Source organism: Sceloporus occidentalis, unplaced genomic scaffold (assembly GCF_023333645.1).
Source record: "Sceloporus occidentalis isolate IW3139 unplaced genomic scaffold, rSceOcc1.0.p SCAF_19, whole genome shotgun sequence".
Taxonomy (NCBI): Eukaryota; Metazoa; Chordata; class Lepidosauria; order Squamata; family Phrynosomatidae; genus Sceloporus; species Sceloporus occidentalis.
The window spans coordinates 3,380,273-3,398,196 of record NW_028316999.1 but is presented as its reverse complement, the minus strand read 5'-3'; the positions used below and the strand labels follow the sequence as shown (position 1 = coordinate 3,398,196).

At 41.7% G+C, this 17,924-nt stretch overlaps 1 protein-coding gene across 1 annotated transcript in view; it reads right to left on the bottom strand.

The window, feature by feature from the left end:
* The window catches only part of LOC149302318 (disks large-associated protein 2-like), a 137,810-nt gene that overhangs the window by 27,417 nt on the left and 92,469 nt on the right, over positions 1-17,924 (bottom strand). Inside the window, exons 5-6 of the mRNA XM_089482462.1 lie at positions 8,980-9,196; positions 3,553-3,905 (exon numbers count right to left, since the gene is read on the bottom strand). Coding sequence (XP_089338588.1) covers positions 3,553-3,905; positions 8,980-9,196 — 570 coding nt within the window. The remainder of the gene's footprint in view (positions 1-3,552; positions 3,906-8,979; positions 9,197-17,924) is intronic.

The window sequence follows — 17,924 nt, the reverse complement described above, 5'->3', positions numbered from 1 at the left end:
TGAGTGCGTGTGTCAGTATGTTAGTGTATGGTTTTAGAATGAGTATGTCCTAGTAACTGTATTAGTGCATGGTGTTCCCGTGAGTGTGTGTTACTGTGTTGTAGAATGTGTATTTGTTAGCATGTGTGTATGATACAGTATGGTGTTAGCATGAGTGTGTGCCAACCTATGCCGTTGGAGTGTATATGTATTATCTCAGTGTATGGTGTTAGAAAAAGTGTGTTAGTATGTGGCATTAGCTTGCGTGTGTTGAGTGGCTGTATGCCAGCATATGGGGTTAGAGTGTATGTGTGCTGTTAGCATAAGTTTGTGTGTTTGTATTAGTGTGAGCATGTGTGTATGTCAGTGTATGTTGGTGCTAGATCATCAGGGGTGAGACTAGGGTTAGTGGCGCAAGGGACAGAATGAAGATACGGTAGTATATGTAATGGCTGTAGCAATTACATCAGTGTAACCTGCTTTATAAAACTTATTGGTGTCTTTTCTAGACAAAGCAAACATTTTTTAATGTTTAGTTGGACTTTAGATGCAAACATAGCCCTCACTTCATTTAAATTAAATAGAATATTTTTCTTTATCTGCAAGATCATTTTAAATAATAAATGCCGCTGATTTGACATGGAATATTTACTTTATTTTGAACAAGTATTTTGTTCTGCATAGAAAAATGGAACACAGTTGTACTAAAAATGTCTTCCCCAAGGGGCAGAGTCATATTTAATAAAGGGGAGAATGCCTGAAATCTAATTTTGGAAGTCGTTTGCCTTTTTGTCACACACATGATGTATAACTTACACTATGGTTTTTGGCAAAGAGGGTTTGGCAAGGTTTGTACAATCCTTTGCCAAACCTTTGATCTCACACAATAATGATTTGATTTAGTTTTGGGAGAATAATAACTCATTTTGAGAGGTACTCTTCAAAAGTCTGCATAACTGTGTCTGTGTAACTCGCTATAAAAAACCTTTTCTTTGGGTTAAGAAAAAGCAAATAGGATGATAACTTATTTTGGCTCCTTTAAATGATCCAGTTTAATGTGTTACTGGTAATTACTCCAACATCCTTCATAGTATGTACTAAACCACACTACTTGCCTAGTTGCCTTTACATATTGTTGTTTTCAACAGCATTTGTGCCACTATCCAATAGTTCTTCATGTAATTGCTGCTGACTTTTGTAAAAAGTAAAATATAATGACAAACCTTATTCCAATAATTTGTCAATGACGTCTTTATGAATTTCATGGGTTCAGGCAGCTACTTAAGTGACCAACACTTATTATCAGAGTAAGGAAGAGTTAGCTATTAAACTATTTTAGTAAGCTCAGTTGCTTTAAATATAATGTTAAACAAGATATAACAATCAGTTCATAAATGGATAGCTATTAATTCTGACAACTTTTACTGCAGACACAACTTTAACAAACTGGCTCAGCACGTTATCAGGCACCATCCTTTCCTCTTCAACACATATGCCTCAAATAGGACTGCTTAGAAAGATGCAAAGCATAGCAAAGCATCCAGTAGTTGCATACATGTTGCTTAAAATGCATGTTACAGCAGGGGTTCTCAAACTGCGGCCCTCCAGCTGCTGCAGGACTACATCTCCCATAATGCTCCTACAGCTAAGGGGCTGGCTGAGGAGTATGGGAGATGTAGTCCTGCAGCAGCTGGAGGGCCGCAGTTTGAGAACCCGTGTTACAGCATGTTGTTAAGACTGTAATACCCTGATCTGGGTCCCTTAAATTCCTAGGCTTTGCTTGGAACAGCAAACATCCTATTCTGCCTGTCTATATACCACTTACTAACCTACAACCTTAACATATCACCCACTCTACTCTACCTAAAAAGTCTTGGCAAACCTACTGACACCTCTGTGACCTTAGCGATACATTTTAACCTCTCCTTTACACTCTCATGTTGCCATTGCACAGCCCACTAGCCTCAGTCATAGATGAGGTGCCTCCCGCTGTTGTGCACCATCCATTATTTTGCCTCTGCTATTGCACTCAACACATACCAGACACCTCTAAATGTGCTCTGGTACCAATGAGCAACTATGGAGGAATTTATGCTTATATATACCACTGCTCTCCACCTCACTAAATATACTTAGTTTTAATAATCTTTTCCTCTCTCTCACTAACCCTGTTTCCCACTTTTACCACCCTCCTCTATTACTTAGAGCCTCCTTTATTTCCCACTTTTTTGGCCAAGACCTTGCTAGACATTATCTAATTATTAATTTCTACAAGCACGTCCCTACCCCACTAAAACAAGCTCTTATCTTTCCAATTTGAAAGTAACTTTACCTAGATCCCATATCCCCATCTAACTACCATTCTGTTTCTTTTATCCCCCTGACTTCCAAACTTCTGGAGCAATTAATCTACAATTATGTAACACATTTTCTTTCCTCTCACTGCTCAACCATTTTCAACACTGAGAGATCTCACCATTAAAACAAAAGTTATTTGCTTATCCTCTTGGACTTGCCACCTTTGACACTGTTGGCCTACCCTTTGTCTTGCAAACCCTTTATTTTCATGGCATCTGCAACATGCCTTTCTATTGTTGAAATTCCACATCTCTCACTGTACCTTTAACATCTCCATCTCTAGCACTATTTCTTCTCTCATAAAGCTCTCTACTCTTCTCTATCTATTTCCTCCCTTGCACAACTAATATCTTTTGGACTCCAGTACCACCTCTATGCTGAATACAATCTCACTAATTTATTACATTCTAGATGAAATTCAACTATTTGAAGGTCAATTCCTCTAATACCAAGGTTCTGGCTATGTCCCAAAATATCTATTGGAATTGGTCCTTTTCTCAAAAAACTATCCAAAAATACTAATACATTCCCTTGTGATATCCTGTCTGGATTATTCCAATTTACTGGCCTCCAATCTTTATACTTAGCTATCCTAACATCTCTGTAAAGAGCGCTAGTTATTTTGTACATATGAAACGTATCTGATAGGTTAATAGTGAGGTTAAGATTCTATTTGGATGATCAGACTTTGGTTTACAAAACAGATAACTGTCCCATATTTAACTAGTTACATTTTACATTAGTATTTTAGCATTTTTTTTAGCATTTTACGTGATCAGAATAATTCCAGTTTATCAAAGGATTTAAATTCAGTAAGAATTATACATGAACGTATGACTCTCATGCTGTTCTGATTTTCCATTTTCATTTAACGTAGAAATGACAGGTAATGTCCCAAATTATTTATTCATTCTTTGTAATGAAAGGCAAAGCACATTTGCTGAAGTCTGTTCTCAACAGTTATAGTGCAATTAGCAATTAACATACCCCTTTTTCAACAATATATGAAGTATGAAACTAAAGTACGAAACTGAATTACTCACTAACATCATCTTAAACTCAATAGCCAAATTATAAATAGTTATATCCATTTGTATGGATGGCAGCCTATCACCAATTATACTTTTAGCAATGAAGTTGATGGGCATCAAAGACAATTATAATTTGCACCAAGACAAGCATTTCACAATATATCATATTTAAATAGAATTCTACCTGAATCCCAATAGAGGAGCGTCGTTTCTTGAGAAATTCATCTGCTTTTGTTACTAGAACAGCCTTGTCGCTAGTGCTTCTGACGGAGCTACTCTTCCTTTCAGAACCATGGCGCTGTGCTGCAGCAGATTCCAGGGCAAGATTCATGGCCTTGTTACTGTCTAGACTGTCAGTGGAGTTGTAGAGGCCTCGGCCATCATGAGGCCATGGTGATATCCTTTGAGTCCGGCTGTCATGGTAGGCATCCTGTGTAGATTCTGTGCTGCTTTGTGCTGTCACTGAGATTAGTGGCTTGGAGGTGGTGCGCGGGGGAACCGGTGGTGGAGTTTTTTTGTAATTTGTATATGAAACAGCTATATAAGTTTAAAAAAAACCAGAAAGACAGTGTTATATAATGACATTCAATTGATTACAGACTAAATCTATGACTTGCTAAGCTTTTCTAATATACATATAGGTATAGTCTAAAAAGTTTTAGCCTGAGGTACATTGTAGCAATAGAAATTATGTTATGTTATGAAGAGGAGGTGGGAGAGAGATGGTGACCAGGCAAAATTAGTAGAGAGACAGAAAAAGGAGGGATAGAGAGAAAAAAAGAGGAGATGAGTGGCAAGAGGGAGAAGAGAGAGACAAGGAGAGAGATAAAAAATAGAAGGAGGGATTGGAGAGAGTTAAGCGAAGGAGAGAGGAATAAAATAGGGAGAGAGAAGAAGGGAAATGGGAAGGAGGGGAAATAGGGGAAGTAGAAGTGGTGAGAGAAATAGGAGAGGAAGACTGAAAGAAGCAGGGGAGGAAGGGAGACGGAAAGAGAAGTGAAAGCGAGAAAGGGAAGAGAGAAGAGGAAGAGAAGTGATAGACAGAGAAAAGTGTGAATATTATTGAAACTTACAGAAGTCTCTCTCTCTCTCCACCTCTCTCTCCACCTCTCTCTCTCCACCTCTCTCCACACACACACACACACACACACAAAGGTATTGGGACACCTGACCATTACACCAACAGGGACTCTTATGACATTGCATTCTAAATACATAGACATTAATATGTAGTCGGTCCCCCTTTGCAGCTATAACAGCTTCCACTCTTCTGGGAAGACTTTCCACTTATGTTGGGACGAGAAGACGTGGCTCGCAATCTCCATTCCAGTTCATCTGGAAAGTGTTCCATGGAGTTGAAGTCAGGGCTCTGTGTGGGCCTGTCAAGTTCTAACACACAAAACTCATTCAACCATGTCTTTATGTGCTTGCTTTGTGCACTGGGGTACAGTCATGCTGGAATAGAAAAGAAGCTTCCCAAACTGTCACCTTCAGCATCCCAAGACATTTTGGACAATGTTATGCTTACAGCTTTTTTAGGGGAAAGTTTAGGGAAGGCCCTTTTCTATTCCAGCATGATGGTGCCCTAGTGCACAAAGCAGAGTCCATAAAGACATGGTTGGATGAGTTTCGTGTGGAAGAACTTGACTGCCCGCACAAAGCCCTGACCATAAACCCCATCAAACACTTTTGGGATGGACTGTAATGGACATAGTGAGCCAAGCTTCTTGTCCAACATCAGTGCCTGACCTCACCAATTAGTTATTGTTGCAAAGGGGGGCCAACTACATCTTAATGGCTATGTTTTTAGAATGCAATATAAAAGTCCCCATTGGTGTAATGGTCATGTGTCCCAATTTTTGATACTTAATTTTATGCTCCCTGTCTGTGCTTTCTACTAGGCCCCCTTTAGAGGAGTATTTGTAAGACAGGTCCTAGATAATGCCTGCTGACCATATTGGCTTCTAAATGTTCCACTTTGTGGACTTGACCACCAGTCTGAATAGTAACAGCCCTTCCCTGGTCCATCACCAGACTCAATAATAACGGGAAAAGCTCAAAGAATATATGACATTATATTCCAAGTTAAGTTATGCTTCATGTTTTACTATATAGAATTCTAATAAAATAGAATATGCTTACAATTTCCTATTTTAGATTAAAATAATTTGATATGTAATGATGCTAATACAAATGAAATAGAAGATCCATAATCTATGAATACAAAACCTCCTTAAATGTAATTAATGAACATGCACATCTTTTTTTTGTTGTACAGATTAATTAGTTTAATGCGTATGATTCGTATTTGTGATTAATCATTTAGAAATTTGCAATTCATTAGGGACCTTGACATAAAAATGACAGTTGTGTAATTAGACGGAATGTCAATGTTAAATGAAGGCAAACAGTGTAGTTCAGTTTCTAAGCAAATTAACACAAAAGTATAAGAAAGTATAGTATGCTAAGATTTCATTTCAGGGAGCTATACATATATTTAAAAATTACTTTCTTTCAACAAACCCAATATTAGGAAGGTTATAGGTTTGTGTTATAGCACTACTTCAACATGATACATAAATCCCTTTAAGCCTTACACAAATTCAAAGTTTGTTACAGAGTAAATATTCTACAGGAATTCCATTAGGAAAGGAAGGAGTTCTTAATGTTAGTGAGTTTATGAAACAAACTCAAGGCAATTATAAGTGGCGCTTTCTACAGCAGAGTTTTCTTTTTTTTTACTTTTGGTGCTAAATCTGAGAATAATAATATATAATGTCTGCAATATTTTTTTTTTGGCAAAATATACATTGAAAATATACTCTTGCCTTTGTGTACCTGAACAATAATTTAGACAACTAAGTTAAGATTAAAAATGGCAGAATATGGATTGGCATTAAGATCAAATACTAGACAAAAAGAGCAAGGGTGATTCAGAATCAGCATTTTGAAAGTACTGAAAGGAACAACATCATGAATTGATTTAGTCAGATAACCCATTGTTGTGGTAATTAATCTGTGGTATATTCATTAGTTTTCTGTATTTTTATTTGTCAGCCAGGACTCTGTATTTATTTTCTTAGTGTCATATCTGTGGCAGCCCCTAGTCTTGTTTCCTGGACTGAGCCTGCCTATTTTATCCTGCTCTGCCCTTCAGTCAGGGCCTTTGCATTGAAGTTATAGGACCGTTTTGCTCTGGCTCTGTACCTGATCCTGACTTGTTCCTGGCTTCCTGTGTACCTGATCGTGTATTGTTCCTGCCTTCAGCCCTGCCAGTGGGCTTCCTACCGTGTGTCCTTCCAAGTGGGCTTCCTACCTTGTGCCCTTCAAAGTGGGCTTCCTGCCTTCAGCCTTGTCCAGTTGGCTTCCTGCCTTCAGCCCTGTCCAGTGGGCTTCCTGCCTTCAGCCCTGTCCAGTGGGCTTCCTGCCTTCAGCCCTGTCCAGTGGGCTTCCTGCCTTCAGCCCTGTCCAGTGGGCTTCCTGCCTTCAGCCCTGTCCAGTGGGCTTCCTGCCTTCAGCCCAGTCCAGTGGGCTTCCTGCTTTGTGCCCTTCAAAGTGGGCTTCCTGCCTTCAGCCTTGTCCAGTTGGCTTCCTGCCTTCAGCCCTGTCCAGTGGGCTTCCTGCCTTCAGCCCTGTCCAGTGGGCTTCCTGCCTTCAGCCCTGTCCAGTGGGCTTCCTGCCTTCAGCCCTGTCCAGTGGGCTTCCTGCCTTCAGCCCTGTCCAGTGGGCTTCCTGCCTTCAGCCCAGTCCAGTGGGCTTCCTACCTTGTGCCCTTCAAAGTGGGCTTCCTGCCTTCAGCCCTGTCCAGTGGGCTTCCTGCCTTCAGCCCTGTCCAGTGGGCTTCCTGCCTTCAGCCCTGTCCAGTGGGCTTCCTGCCTTCAGCCCTGTCCAGTGGGCTTCCTGCCTTCAGCCCTGTCCAGTGGGCTTCCTGCCTTCAGCCCAGTCCAGTGGGCTTCCTGCTTTGTGCCCTTCAAAGTGGGCTTCCTGCCTTCAGCCCTGTCCAGTGGGCTTCCTGCCTTCAGCCCTGTCCAGTGGGCTTCCTGCCTTCAGCCCTGTCCAGTGGGCTTCCTGCCTTCAGCCCTGTCCAGTGGGCTTCCTGCCTTCAGCCCTGTCCAGTGGGCTTCCTGCCTTCAGCCCAGTCCAGTGGGCTTCCTGCTTTGTGCCCTTCAAAGTGGGCTTCCTGCCTTCAGCCCTGTCCAGTGGGCTTCCTGCCTTCAGCCCTGTCCAGTGGGCTTCCTGCCTTCAGCCCAGTCCAGTGGGCTTCCTGCCTTGTGCCCTGTCAAGTGAGCTCCCTGCCAAGTAGGATTCCTGCCGTGCGCCCCTTCAGAGGGATTCCTGCCATACTGTAACTGCGGGGTACTTACCTTCTGCCTGTCCCAACCACCGTTCTTCTGAAACCCCTCGACGCCTGTAGCCACTGGCAGGTTTCCTGACCACAGACTGCTTGGACTCTGGTTCTGTGTACACGCGCGCCACCGTGCGGCCTCTTATAGGAACTACCATTGTGCGTTCCAAGCCTCCGTTTCATGCTGGGCGGGAAATGCAATTAGTATGTCTATTTAAACCTGGCTGTTGCATTAGCTCATTACCTGTGATAGTGCCTTGTGCGTGTTGGCTGTGCTTATTAAATACCTTGTGATTTTGGCTTCTGACCTTGGCTTGTTTTTGACGTTCCTGTCTATCTCCTGTGTTTGACCCGGCTTGTTTTTGATTATCCTGTCCTCGCCTTCTCCTGACTTCGGCTCCGTGTAACGACTACTCTTTTGCCTGCTGCTACCAGTATACTGCTCTGCTCCTGTACCGGTGGATGATACCAAGTTCCTGCACTGCTGGTCCTCTAGCCGTGACACATACGTACGTTTTCTTGCTAAGAGACTGTTTAACCTGTATTTACTTGTCCTGCCATAATATACAATACATAGCATTGCCATCGCCGTGTGTTGACAGAACCCCAGGTATCCCCTGCAATGAGGCTCCTACCCAACCTGAGTAATATTGCCACATTTATTACATTCAATCTGTTACTAATTTATTAAATGGTTCTATACACACAGTCATTTTTTGCTAAATGTCTGATCAGTTCTTAAACAAAGATGGCTTTTTCTAAAGATTAATTAGCCAACTGTAGAATTACTAGAAAGCCTGCACAAATCGATTTTAAACTACATCCATTGATTATGTTTGAGTGTTTTAGGTTTAATCACTAGTGTACTCTTTGCAGCAAAACTATTCTGATACACTTAGAAGTCATCTTTAAAATGAAAAGATAGACAGGCTTTTACCTGGCTTACAATGGAAGTACCCTGATTCAACCAAAATTAATCAATTTATTTAATTAAATTACAATTCAACTCCTATGGTCTACAAGATCATGAAATCTGCAGAATGCTTTTTAAAGCTGCAATGTTGGCCCAATATTGACATTATTCTACAACAAAGTCCATTAGACATGGTTAGTTGTTGCTTTTGGTATGGCTTTAAAAAATGTTCTCCTTTTTTTTATTTGTTATATTTTATTATTGAACCATTTTTATAAGGTTTATATACTGATATTCCATTAAAAATATAACACAAAGCATTTAGTTAACAGTGACCTAATACATTGTTTTACCTGTTGACCGTGTACTTGAGGTGACATTGGAAGATGTAATAGTTGGAACACAATCATCATCCTGGGAATAACCAGCTTGTATAGCTCTCAAGTAACTGTGGCTCCTTGTGCGAAAGCATCCCTGGAGGTCTAAAGCATCCATGGCATGGGAATCAACTTCGCTAAACACTGACTCACACACTGATTCATACTGCCCATTTACTTCTGTTTCGTTCATCTGAAGAAAAAAAATTGCATTGGAACAGCATCTTTAAACATAGTTTAAAAAAGCTATTTTAAAACTTAAAAATTATGGTATAATGTGGTGATACAATACAGTAATATGAAGAACTGCTTTTGTCTACAAATGTAATATCAATGACTGTTGATAAAGGTGGTGGTATATATTAGTTAATGAAGTGTCCATGATTCAGGAGCCATGAATACAATCATATCCAATTATAATGCAACATGATATTGTTTGTTATGTAGTGAAAATACTAATTTATTTTTTTCCATGCAAGATGCAGTCAGCTGTAGAAAAGGTCTAGAAAACAGGGATGTGTGAGCTAGTACCTGTAGAGTATAGTATGCACGTTATTTTCTATTTTTAATTTGCATGTAAAATAAAAAGGTCAGAAACAGCTATTTCTTCTATTCAGAGTAATAAACATCTTTCAACATTGAGATTTAGTTTTTTATTTTTGCAATGTTGTTTAAGTTTTATAAAAGGGTTTGGTGATATAAGAACCATTGGCTAGCTATGTATTTACCTAAAGAGAGTTCCAGTTTGTTTCTTACTGCATAATCCCTTGCCTGGCCTTTTGTTACCACATTCCTTTTACCGCTTCTCTTGAAGCTACCAGAACAAATCAGCTTCCATAAAAAATAACTAACAAATCAATAGAAGTAAAATAATAAACTGATTGGTCACAATTGACACAACTATTATTAGTTATTATTATTATACCGACAGATAACAGATAACAACAGGTACAATACGGCAATTGACATACAGATACAAGGGGAATGAAGGGCCCTGTTCCCGCAGGAACTTACAATCTAGGTGGATAAGGGGTGAGAAACAGGAGGTGAGGACTGCGTGGTAGTGAATGATGTTAATTTAGGTCGAGATAAGGGTTGATGTTTATGTCAGTGGTAGGCTTCCCTGAAGAGAAAAGTTTTTAGGGAGCATTTGAAGGAGGATAGAGTTGGTGAGAGTCGGACAGCATGGGGAAGTGAGTTCCAGAGGGTTGATACTGCGCGAGAGAAGTCTTGTAGGCGGGCGTAGGAGGAGGTGATAAGTGAAGATGCAAGGAGCAGGTCACTGTTGGATTTTAGAGGGTGGCTTGAGTATATTTGCTGATGAGGGAGGATAGGTAGAGGGGACTAGCGTTAGTGACAGCTTTGTAGGATAGAGTAAGTATTTTGAATTTAATTCTGCTATGGATGGGAAGCCACTGGAGGGACTCGCAGAGAGTTGCGGCAGATGCGGAGTGTCGGGTGAGATAGATTAGTCTGGCAGAGGCATTGAGGACAGACTGGAGGGGGGATAGCCGGGAGAGAGGGAGGCCGGTAAGTAGATTGCTGCAGTAGTCTAGACAGGAGATTACGAGGGAATGGATTAGTTGTTTTGCAGTGCAGGCAGTCAGGAATGGACGAATTTTGGAAATGTTGCATAGTTGGTTTTGGCAGGATTTAGAGAGTGATTTGACGTGAGTGATAAAAGATAGGTTTGAGTCTAGGGTCACTCCGAGGCAGCGGACTTATGGTGAAGGAGAGATAGTGGTACCGTCGACAGTGATAGAAAGGTCAGAAAGGGGACTAGAGTTAGAGGGAGGGATAAGAAGGAGCTAAGTCTTAGACATATTTATCTTGAGGTGGTGAGAGGTCATCCAGGAAGAGATGCCATATAGGCAGCTGCTGATCTGAGAGAGGACAGATGCAATGAGATTGGGGGTGGAGAGATTGATTTGTGTGTCGTCTGTATTCAGGTGGTATTTGAAGCCAAAGCTGTCGATAAGTTTTCCAAGTGAGGAAGTATAGATGGAGAATAGTAGAGGACCCAGGACAGAACCCTGAGATACTCCAACAGACAGAGGCATCCAAAAGGAGGAGTCGCCAGCAAAAGACGCAGCGAAGGATCCGTTGGAAAGATACAAGTTAATCCAGGAGAGAGCAGTTTTACGGAGACCAAAAGAGCTGAGAGTCTGTAGGAGGAGGGGTTGGTCGACTGTGTCGAAAGCAGCAGGGAGGTCAAGTAAGATTAGGATAGAGTAGTGGTCATTGTTTCTAGCAGAAGTTCATTTGTGACCTTGGTGAGAGCAGTTTCAGTCGAGTGCTGTGGGCAGAAACCAGATTGCAGGGGGTCGAGCAGGGAGTTTCAAGGCGGGGTTTCTTGAGCATGGGAATGACCTGTGCATGTTTGAATGGGGATGGGAACATGCCAGTAGAGAGTGAGGAGTTGAAAATGTAAGTGAGGGCAAGAGTAAGGCTAGAGGAGAGTGATGGAATTAGGTAGGGGATGGGGTCGAGAGGGCATGTAGTGAGGTGTGAGGAAGACAGTAGAGCGTGAACTTCGTTCACTGTGGTAATTAAGGAAATTGAAAAGTTGATAGCTTCTATGTAAATCATCACAACTTTTAACATCAGTTTCTTGAAGTTAAAATCAACAATGATCACGTTTTGCAGAGGCCTACCCAGAATCCCTTGTGGTTGTGGCAGCACCATGAGAGTTCTAAGGAAAAAACCAGCCTTCTGGCTTGTCTGGTGTCTGTAGATGAGTATTTAATTTTAATTTCATTTAATTTTATCTTCCTTCCTTTCAGCTTGTAACTTTCAATCAAATTATTTTTCTCCAATTAAACTACAGTTTTATAAATGCAGCAGACACAATCAAGTCAGTCTCTATCATGCCTTACAGTACACCATTTACTTCACAAATGCCCCTCCCTCCCAATAGCCAACACAATTATAGAAATTACCTTGACCTTCAGTTCTTTCTTTCCCAGTACTTTACAAGCCCTATACTAATTCTCAATATCCAGGTATTTGGCTATGTCACTCTTCTATGCTGGCTGTGAAACTGCATTTAAGTGAGGGTTATAGTCCAAAGTTCAAATCTCATTTAAAATAGAGGACTTGCTCAAGCCCCTCCGTGACAAGGGTGAGTTTAGCTCAGGTCTTTCCATGCGTATATAACCATGCTTAAGGTCTGGCTCAGGCTAGCTTTATGCACCACTGGCCAGCTCATCCACATCTAGTATCCCTAAACAAAAATAATTTAAAAACGGAAACACATGGAATGTATGTAGTGCTTCTTGGTTTAGCTACAATCAGTCCAGTATAGACTTAATTGAGATAAGTCTAATTTGCTAACTACAATAACTAAGAATGCATGCTAGAATTCACATAGTAAAATGTAAAATGCACTCCAATATAAGGTGGCCAGATTTGTAAAATGAAAGTTAATGAAAATTGGCAAAGGGTAAAACTATTTTATAAAAATCTTTTCTTCAAACTATATATGCAGTGTATTTGATATGTGTTTATGAAGTGATTGTATGAATATTCTTAGAAACGTTTGGGCGGATTGAGAGTATCATGGACACGGTGCTGAGGATTAAAATAGACAGAATCTAAACTCCTCGGCATCTAAGTGTACTGGATAAAGATGACATCAGTGCTCAGCAGATAATATAGGATAGAATCTTATGTGAAGGGATTGGGAGTACATCAATACACTTAAAAAAGTCATCATACATGGGAAGCCTGAAGCCACAATTTAGTGCCACTAATCCTTTTCAATAAAATATGCAGATTGAAATAGAGTAAAACACAAAACCTTTACTTTTCCTCTCACTGATTTCTGGGCCTAAAAAGTTTTGTCCTCTGAGGCGATTACAAATCTCTCGATAAGTAAAAATTAAATAGTTTAATTTATTCCTACTTTAAGCAAAGTGCCAGGAAACAGATGACCAAATACACACACCAGGACGGGCTCTGCCACACCGACACCCAAACACACACACACACACACCAGGACAGGCTCTGCCACCCCGACACCCAGACACACACCAGGATAGGCTCTGCCACACCGACACCCAAACACACATACACCGGGACAGACTCTGCCACACCAACGCCCACACCAGGACATGCTCTGCCGACACACAGACATACACACCAGGACAGGCTCTGCCACACCGACACCCAGACACACAAACCAGGCACTATGTGTATTTATGCCCCCAGTCTGCCCTCTCTTTAGTATTGATTTATGCAATGGCCCCAGCTGCACCCCCTGTGTATTGATGCCCCTGGCCCAGATAAAATACTGCCCTGCAGTATGGGGATGTATATCTGACTAGTTGATTCCCTTCCATGGGTCTATATATCCCCCATACTGCAGGGCAGCATTTTATCTGGGCTTGTCAGCAATATGTAAAAGTTATGTGTAACAAGTTCATTGTAATAAGTGGCAATGACTACTTTTCTGCAGTAAAATCTATATCTGTCAGGGCACTCGGTGCCGGATCAGGTAGGAGTCTCAATGCAGGGGCAGGTTCAGAACATGGATGTAGGCCGGCTGATGTGTCCAGTTCAGGGCTGTGCGCTACTTTAGCTTTAGATTTTCTATTAGGCGCCATCTTTAGGTGTTCAGAGAGAGCAGGAGAAAAACAGGCAGGAAACTGGAAGCCCACGGGCAGGGCAGACGGCTAGGAAGCCCAATGGCAGGGCAGACGGCTAGGAAGCCCACTGGCAGGGCAGACGGCTAGGAAGCCCACTGGCAGGGCAGACGGCTAGGAAGCCCACTGGCAGGGCAGACGGCTAGGAAGCCCACTGGCAGGGCAGACGGCTAGGAAGCCCACTGGCAGGGCAGACGGCTAGGAAGCCCACTGGCAGGGCAGATGGCTAGGAAGCCCTCAGGCAGGACACAAGGCTTGGAAGCAGCTGGACAGGTAGGTACGTCTGGAACACGCCGGGGTCTGGTACACAAAACTGGATCGTTGACGTAGCCAAGAGTCATACACAGGAGACAGATCAAATGCAGCAAAGCAGTAGCTCAGTATACAGGGCCAGGAACACAATGCTCTAGCAATGAGGCTAAGCTGATGCCTGGTTTATATTAAGCCTTAATTGACCAAACGAGGGGCAGGTGTTTCAAGAGCATTAGGGAACAGCATGGTCCAAGGAGAGGTAGAAGGACACTGCAGTCCAAGATTCACCTGGTGGAGTAGTGGATAGGTGATAAACCCAGAATCCACAGGGTTGCAGGTTTGAATCCTGGTGGTGCCTGACATAACCCCTCCCTTAAAGGCTGGCCTCTGGACAGCCTCTTGTTTCAGAGTGGTTTCTTTTTGTGGCCTTGTGTCTGGGCACAAAGGGCCTGCTCAAAAATAGCCTGGTCTTTCCTCCGTATGATGGTCCCATTGGAGGCCACCATGAGATCAGGTGATAATTGAAGAGGTTCTGCGTAAGCTGAGGTCACAGGAGTGGATGGATTTTGCTGTATAGCTGTGCTGGGTTTACTGTGGGTTGCAGTGAGGACACCATGTTGTAGAGGCGAAGTCAGAACGGTACCAGTTAGTAGACCATGCTTGACACAGGGTGCATCCTCTACTGGGGATGTATAGGACCCAAGGTCCTGATGAACAGAGGATGAATGGACACAGTCCATACTTGAAGGCAGCTTGGTAATGCAGGTACCTGAGGAGTCCTTCTGGTTGGGGACTAAGAGTGTTCTCCGTGGATCCGATTCCTGTGGAGATGTATTCCTCCATTCAGGGTTAGGCTGAGCTCTTGGGGGCCGAATAGGACAAAAGCTAATATAATGATTCTGCTCCCCACAACAGAAACAAAGGTTTTGCTCCCGTCTTCGGGTCCACTCGTCAACAGACAGGGGTGCTCTGGGCCAGGAAATACGGGTCCTTGTAGAGACGGATGCCAAAGCGGGCACGGGACAAACTTGTAGCTTAGAGTTCATGGTTGCCACCACAGAGGGCTTAGTGGCCTTAATAGTGGTACAACCCTCTGGAGCTGAGGCCACCCTGTGTGTAGGCTGCTGTGTGGGACACAAAACAGGCAATAACATAGTCTTCAACGTTTTTAACTCATTTAGGAGTAATTTAAAGTTCTTTTGCTGGGCTAGCATTTGTTCAGTGAATAGTCCAGGGCCGTGGGTGGTTTTTTCAAAAGCAGGTGCAGAAGGTTGTGCCACGTACCTCAATTCAGGGGTGGAAGCAGATCTAGGAAGCTTGTCTTGGCTAGGTTTTACTGTGGACGTAATCATGGATTTTAGGAGTTGGAAGTCCTTGAAAATCAATACAAAAAAATTGTGTTGCTCCTTTATGCAGTTTGCCATTAGCATGATCTGTTCGGTTAACTGGGTTAAAGCTGATAGCACCCCTGCGGACTCCATAGTATGGCTAGAGCATTCTGTCAGGGCACTCGGTGCCGGATCAGGTAGGAGTCTCAATGCAGGGGCAGGTTCAGAACATGGATGTAGGCCGGCTGATGTGTCCAGTTCAGGGCTGTGCGCTACTTTAGCTTTAGATTTTCTATTAGGCGCCATCTTTAGGTGTTCAGAGAGAGCAGGAGAAAAACAGGCAGGAAACTGGAAGCCCACGGGCAGGGCAGACGGCTAGGAAGCCCACTGGCAGGGCAGACGGCTAGGAAGCCCACTGGCAGGGCAGACGGCTAGGAAGCCCACTGGCAGGGCAGACGGCTAGGAAGCCCACTGGCAGGGCAGACGGCTAGGAAGCCCACTGGCAGGGCAGATGGCTAGGAAGCCCTCAGGCAGGACACAAGGCTTGGAAGCAGCTGGACAGGTAGGTACGTCTGGAACACGCCGGGGTCTGGTACACAAAACTGGATCGTTGACGTAGCCAAGAGTCATACACAGGAGACAGATCAAATGCAGCAAAGCAGTAGCTCAGTATACAGGGCCAGGAACACAATGCTCTAGCAATGAGGCTAAGCTGATGCCTGGTTTATATTAAGCCTTAATTGACCAAACGAGGGGCAGGTGTTTCAAGAGCATTAGGGAACAGCATGGTCCAAGGAGAGGTAGAAGGACACTGCAGTCCAAGATTCACCTGGTGGAGTAGTGGATAGGTGATAAACCCAGAATCCACAGGGTTGCAGGTTTGAATCCTGGTGGTGCCTGACAATATCATAAAATTATATGCTACATAAAATTATTAAATTAAAACCAGTATTCTGTGGCAACTGGACTCTATTTTACTCAGCCTGCATTGTCATATCTTAAAAAATGTACTTTAAATATCATATGTAATTTAGGTGGTGATATTACTGTGCCATTTTATTTGGCTTGCACCCAGGCCTAAAGATAACTATAACTTTACATTCAGCATATGCATGGCGATGAAAATAAATCAGGAATGTCAAACAGAACTATTGTTTAACAGTTGATGTTGCCAAATTCATAGGTGGAATTCAGCAAATACAAATAACTGGCCCTACCAAATATATGTCAGTGCTATATTTAAGCAATAAAAGGCTTACACAAACCCTTTAAATGCCAGAGGGTTTTTAAACACATTGTCATGTGGTGGTAGGCAACCCTGGCATTTAAATTATTAATGGTTATACGTACATTAACACTCAGAAATTCAGAACTAAGAGATTTTATTTGCACCAGTGGAAGATTTCTGAAATTTCAGTATGCTTTTGAATGGTTTTACGTAGTTATTGCTGTGGGGAGGATGCAATGAACTACACATGTTTTGGGCAGCTGTGATGTAAGTCAATCTCAGCTGTGAATCATGAATAGGGATGATGCTATGTGTATATATATTTTTTATGACAGTTTAGTAAAGACTTCTCCTAGCATGGGAATATACAGGGTACTGCCACCTTGATCTCAGGATAATCCTTTGAGGTAAAGCATTCTTGCAGACTTTCAATGAGGAAATCCTGCAAAAAAGAAAAAAGAAGAAAAAACATTCTTTTGTTAGATTTCTCTGAGATCTCAATGGAATTACCAAATACAATCCCATTATGGAATTTCCAGGTGCCCTGCAGATTCCTTTCAGTAGCTCCATCCAGCAACGTTAAAACAAAAAAAAAATTGTAAAAAAAAAAAAAGAATGTTATGTAAAACTGAAGAAAATAGCAGATCGGTGGTTTACATTTTTTTATTTGGTATATGGTCAAATTTTCTACATGAATGCAGATGACTAAAACCGCAAATATATCAGATATCCTGGTAAACAGAAAGTCATGTTTCCAGTTAGGCATTTCAAGTAGAGCTCCTGCAAGTGGCTGGTTCTGAATTTACTATTTATGCTGCTATTGGCTAGGTTCCAAAGTATTTGGATGCCTTCATCCTAACTCATATATATATATATATATATATATATATATATATATATATATATATATTTTTTTTTTTAAATGTATTGTTATTTTTTTTACGTGTTTTTCTTGGAACCGTCTTTTCAACGTATGGAGATTCATCGGGTTAGTATATGATTTTTTTCACAGGAAAAAACATACATAAATCCACAGGAAATGACTGACAGTTCTTAACAATCTTAACAATATGTACAACTCAATTAATATTGGCTAATATACATACCCAAAAGACATGCAGTAACCATTGAAAGAATAAATGTATTGAGAGGTCAAGAACATCCTATTCAAAATGACCAGTTAGAGGAGCTTTACTTAAGTTAAAACAAAGTAGCTTTTGCAAAGGTTAAGCAAGTGTTTTTTCATGCCAATAATATTACTTTTAAAGGAAGGAAAATTTTGGGAAAGTGTTATAGGCAAAAATCAAACATACATCGATTACTGATTATATACATTTTTTTTTAGAAAAAAAAAGTTTGTAATAAATGAAACCTACTGTCAATATTTTCTATATAAATTATCCTAATCACGCCAAAAAAAAAGGAATAATATGGAAACAATATATTAAACAACAAATGTGTAGATAGCAT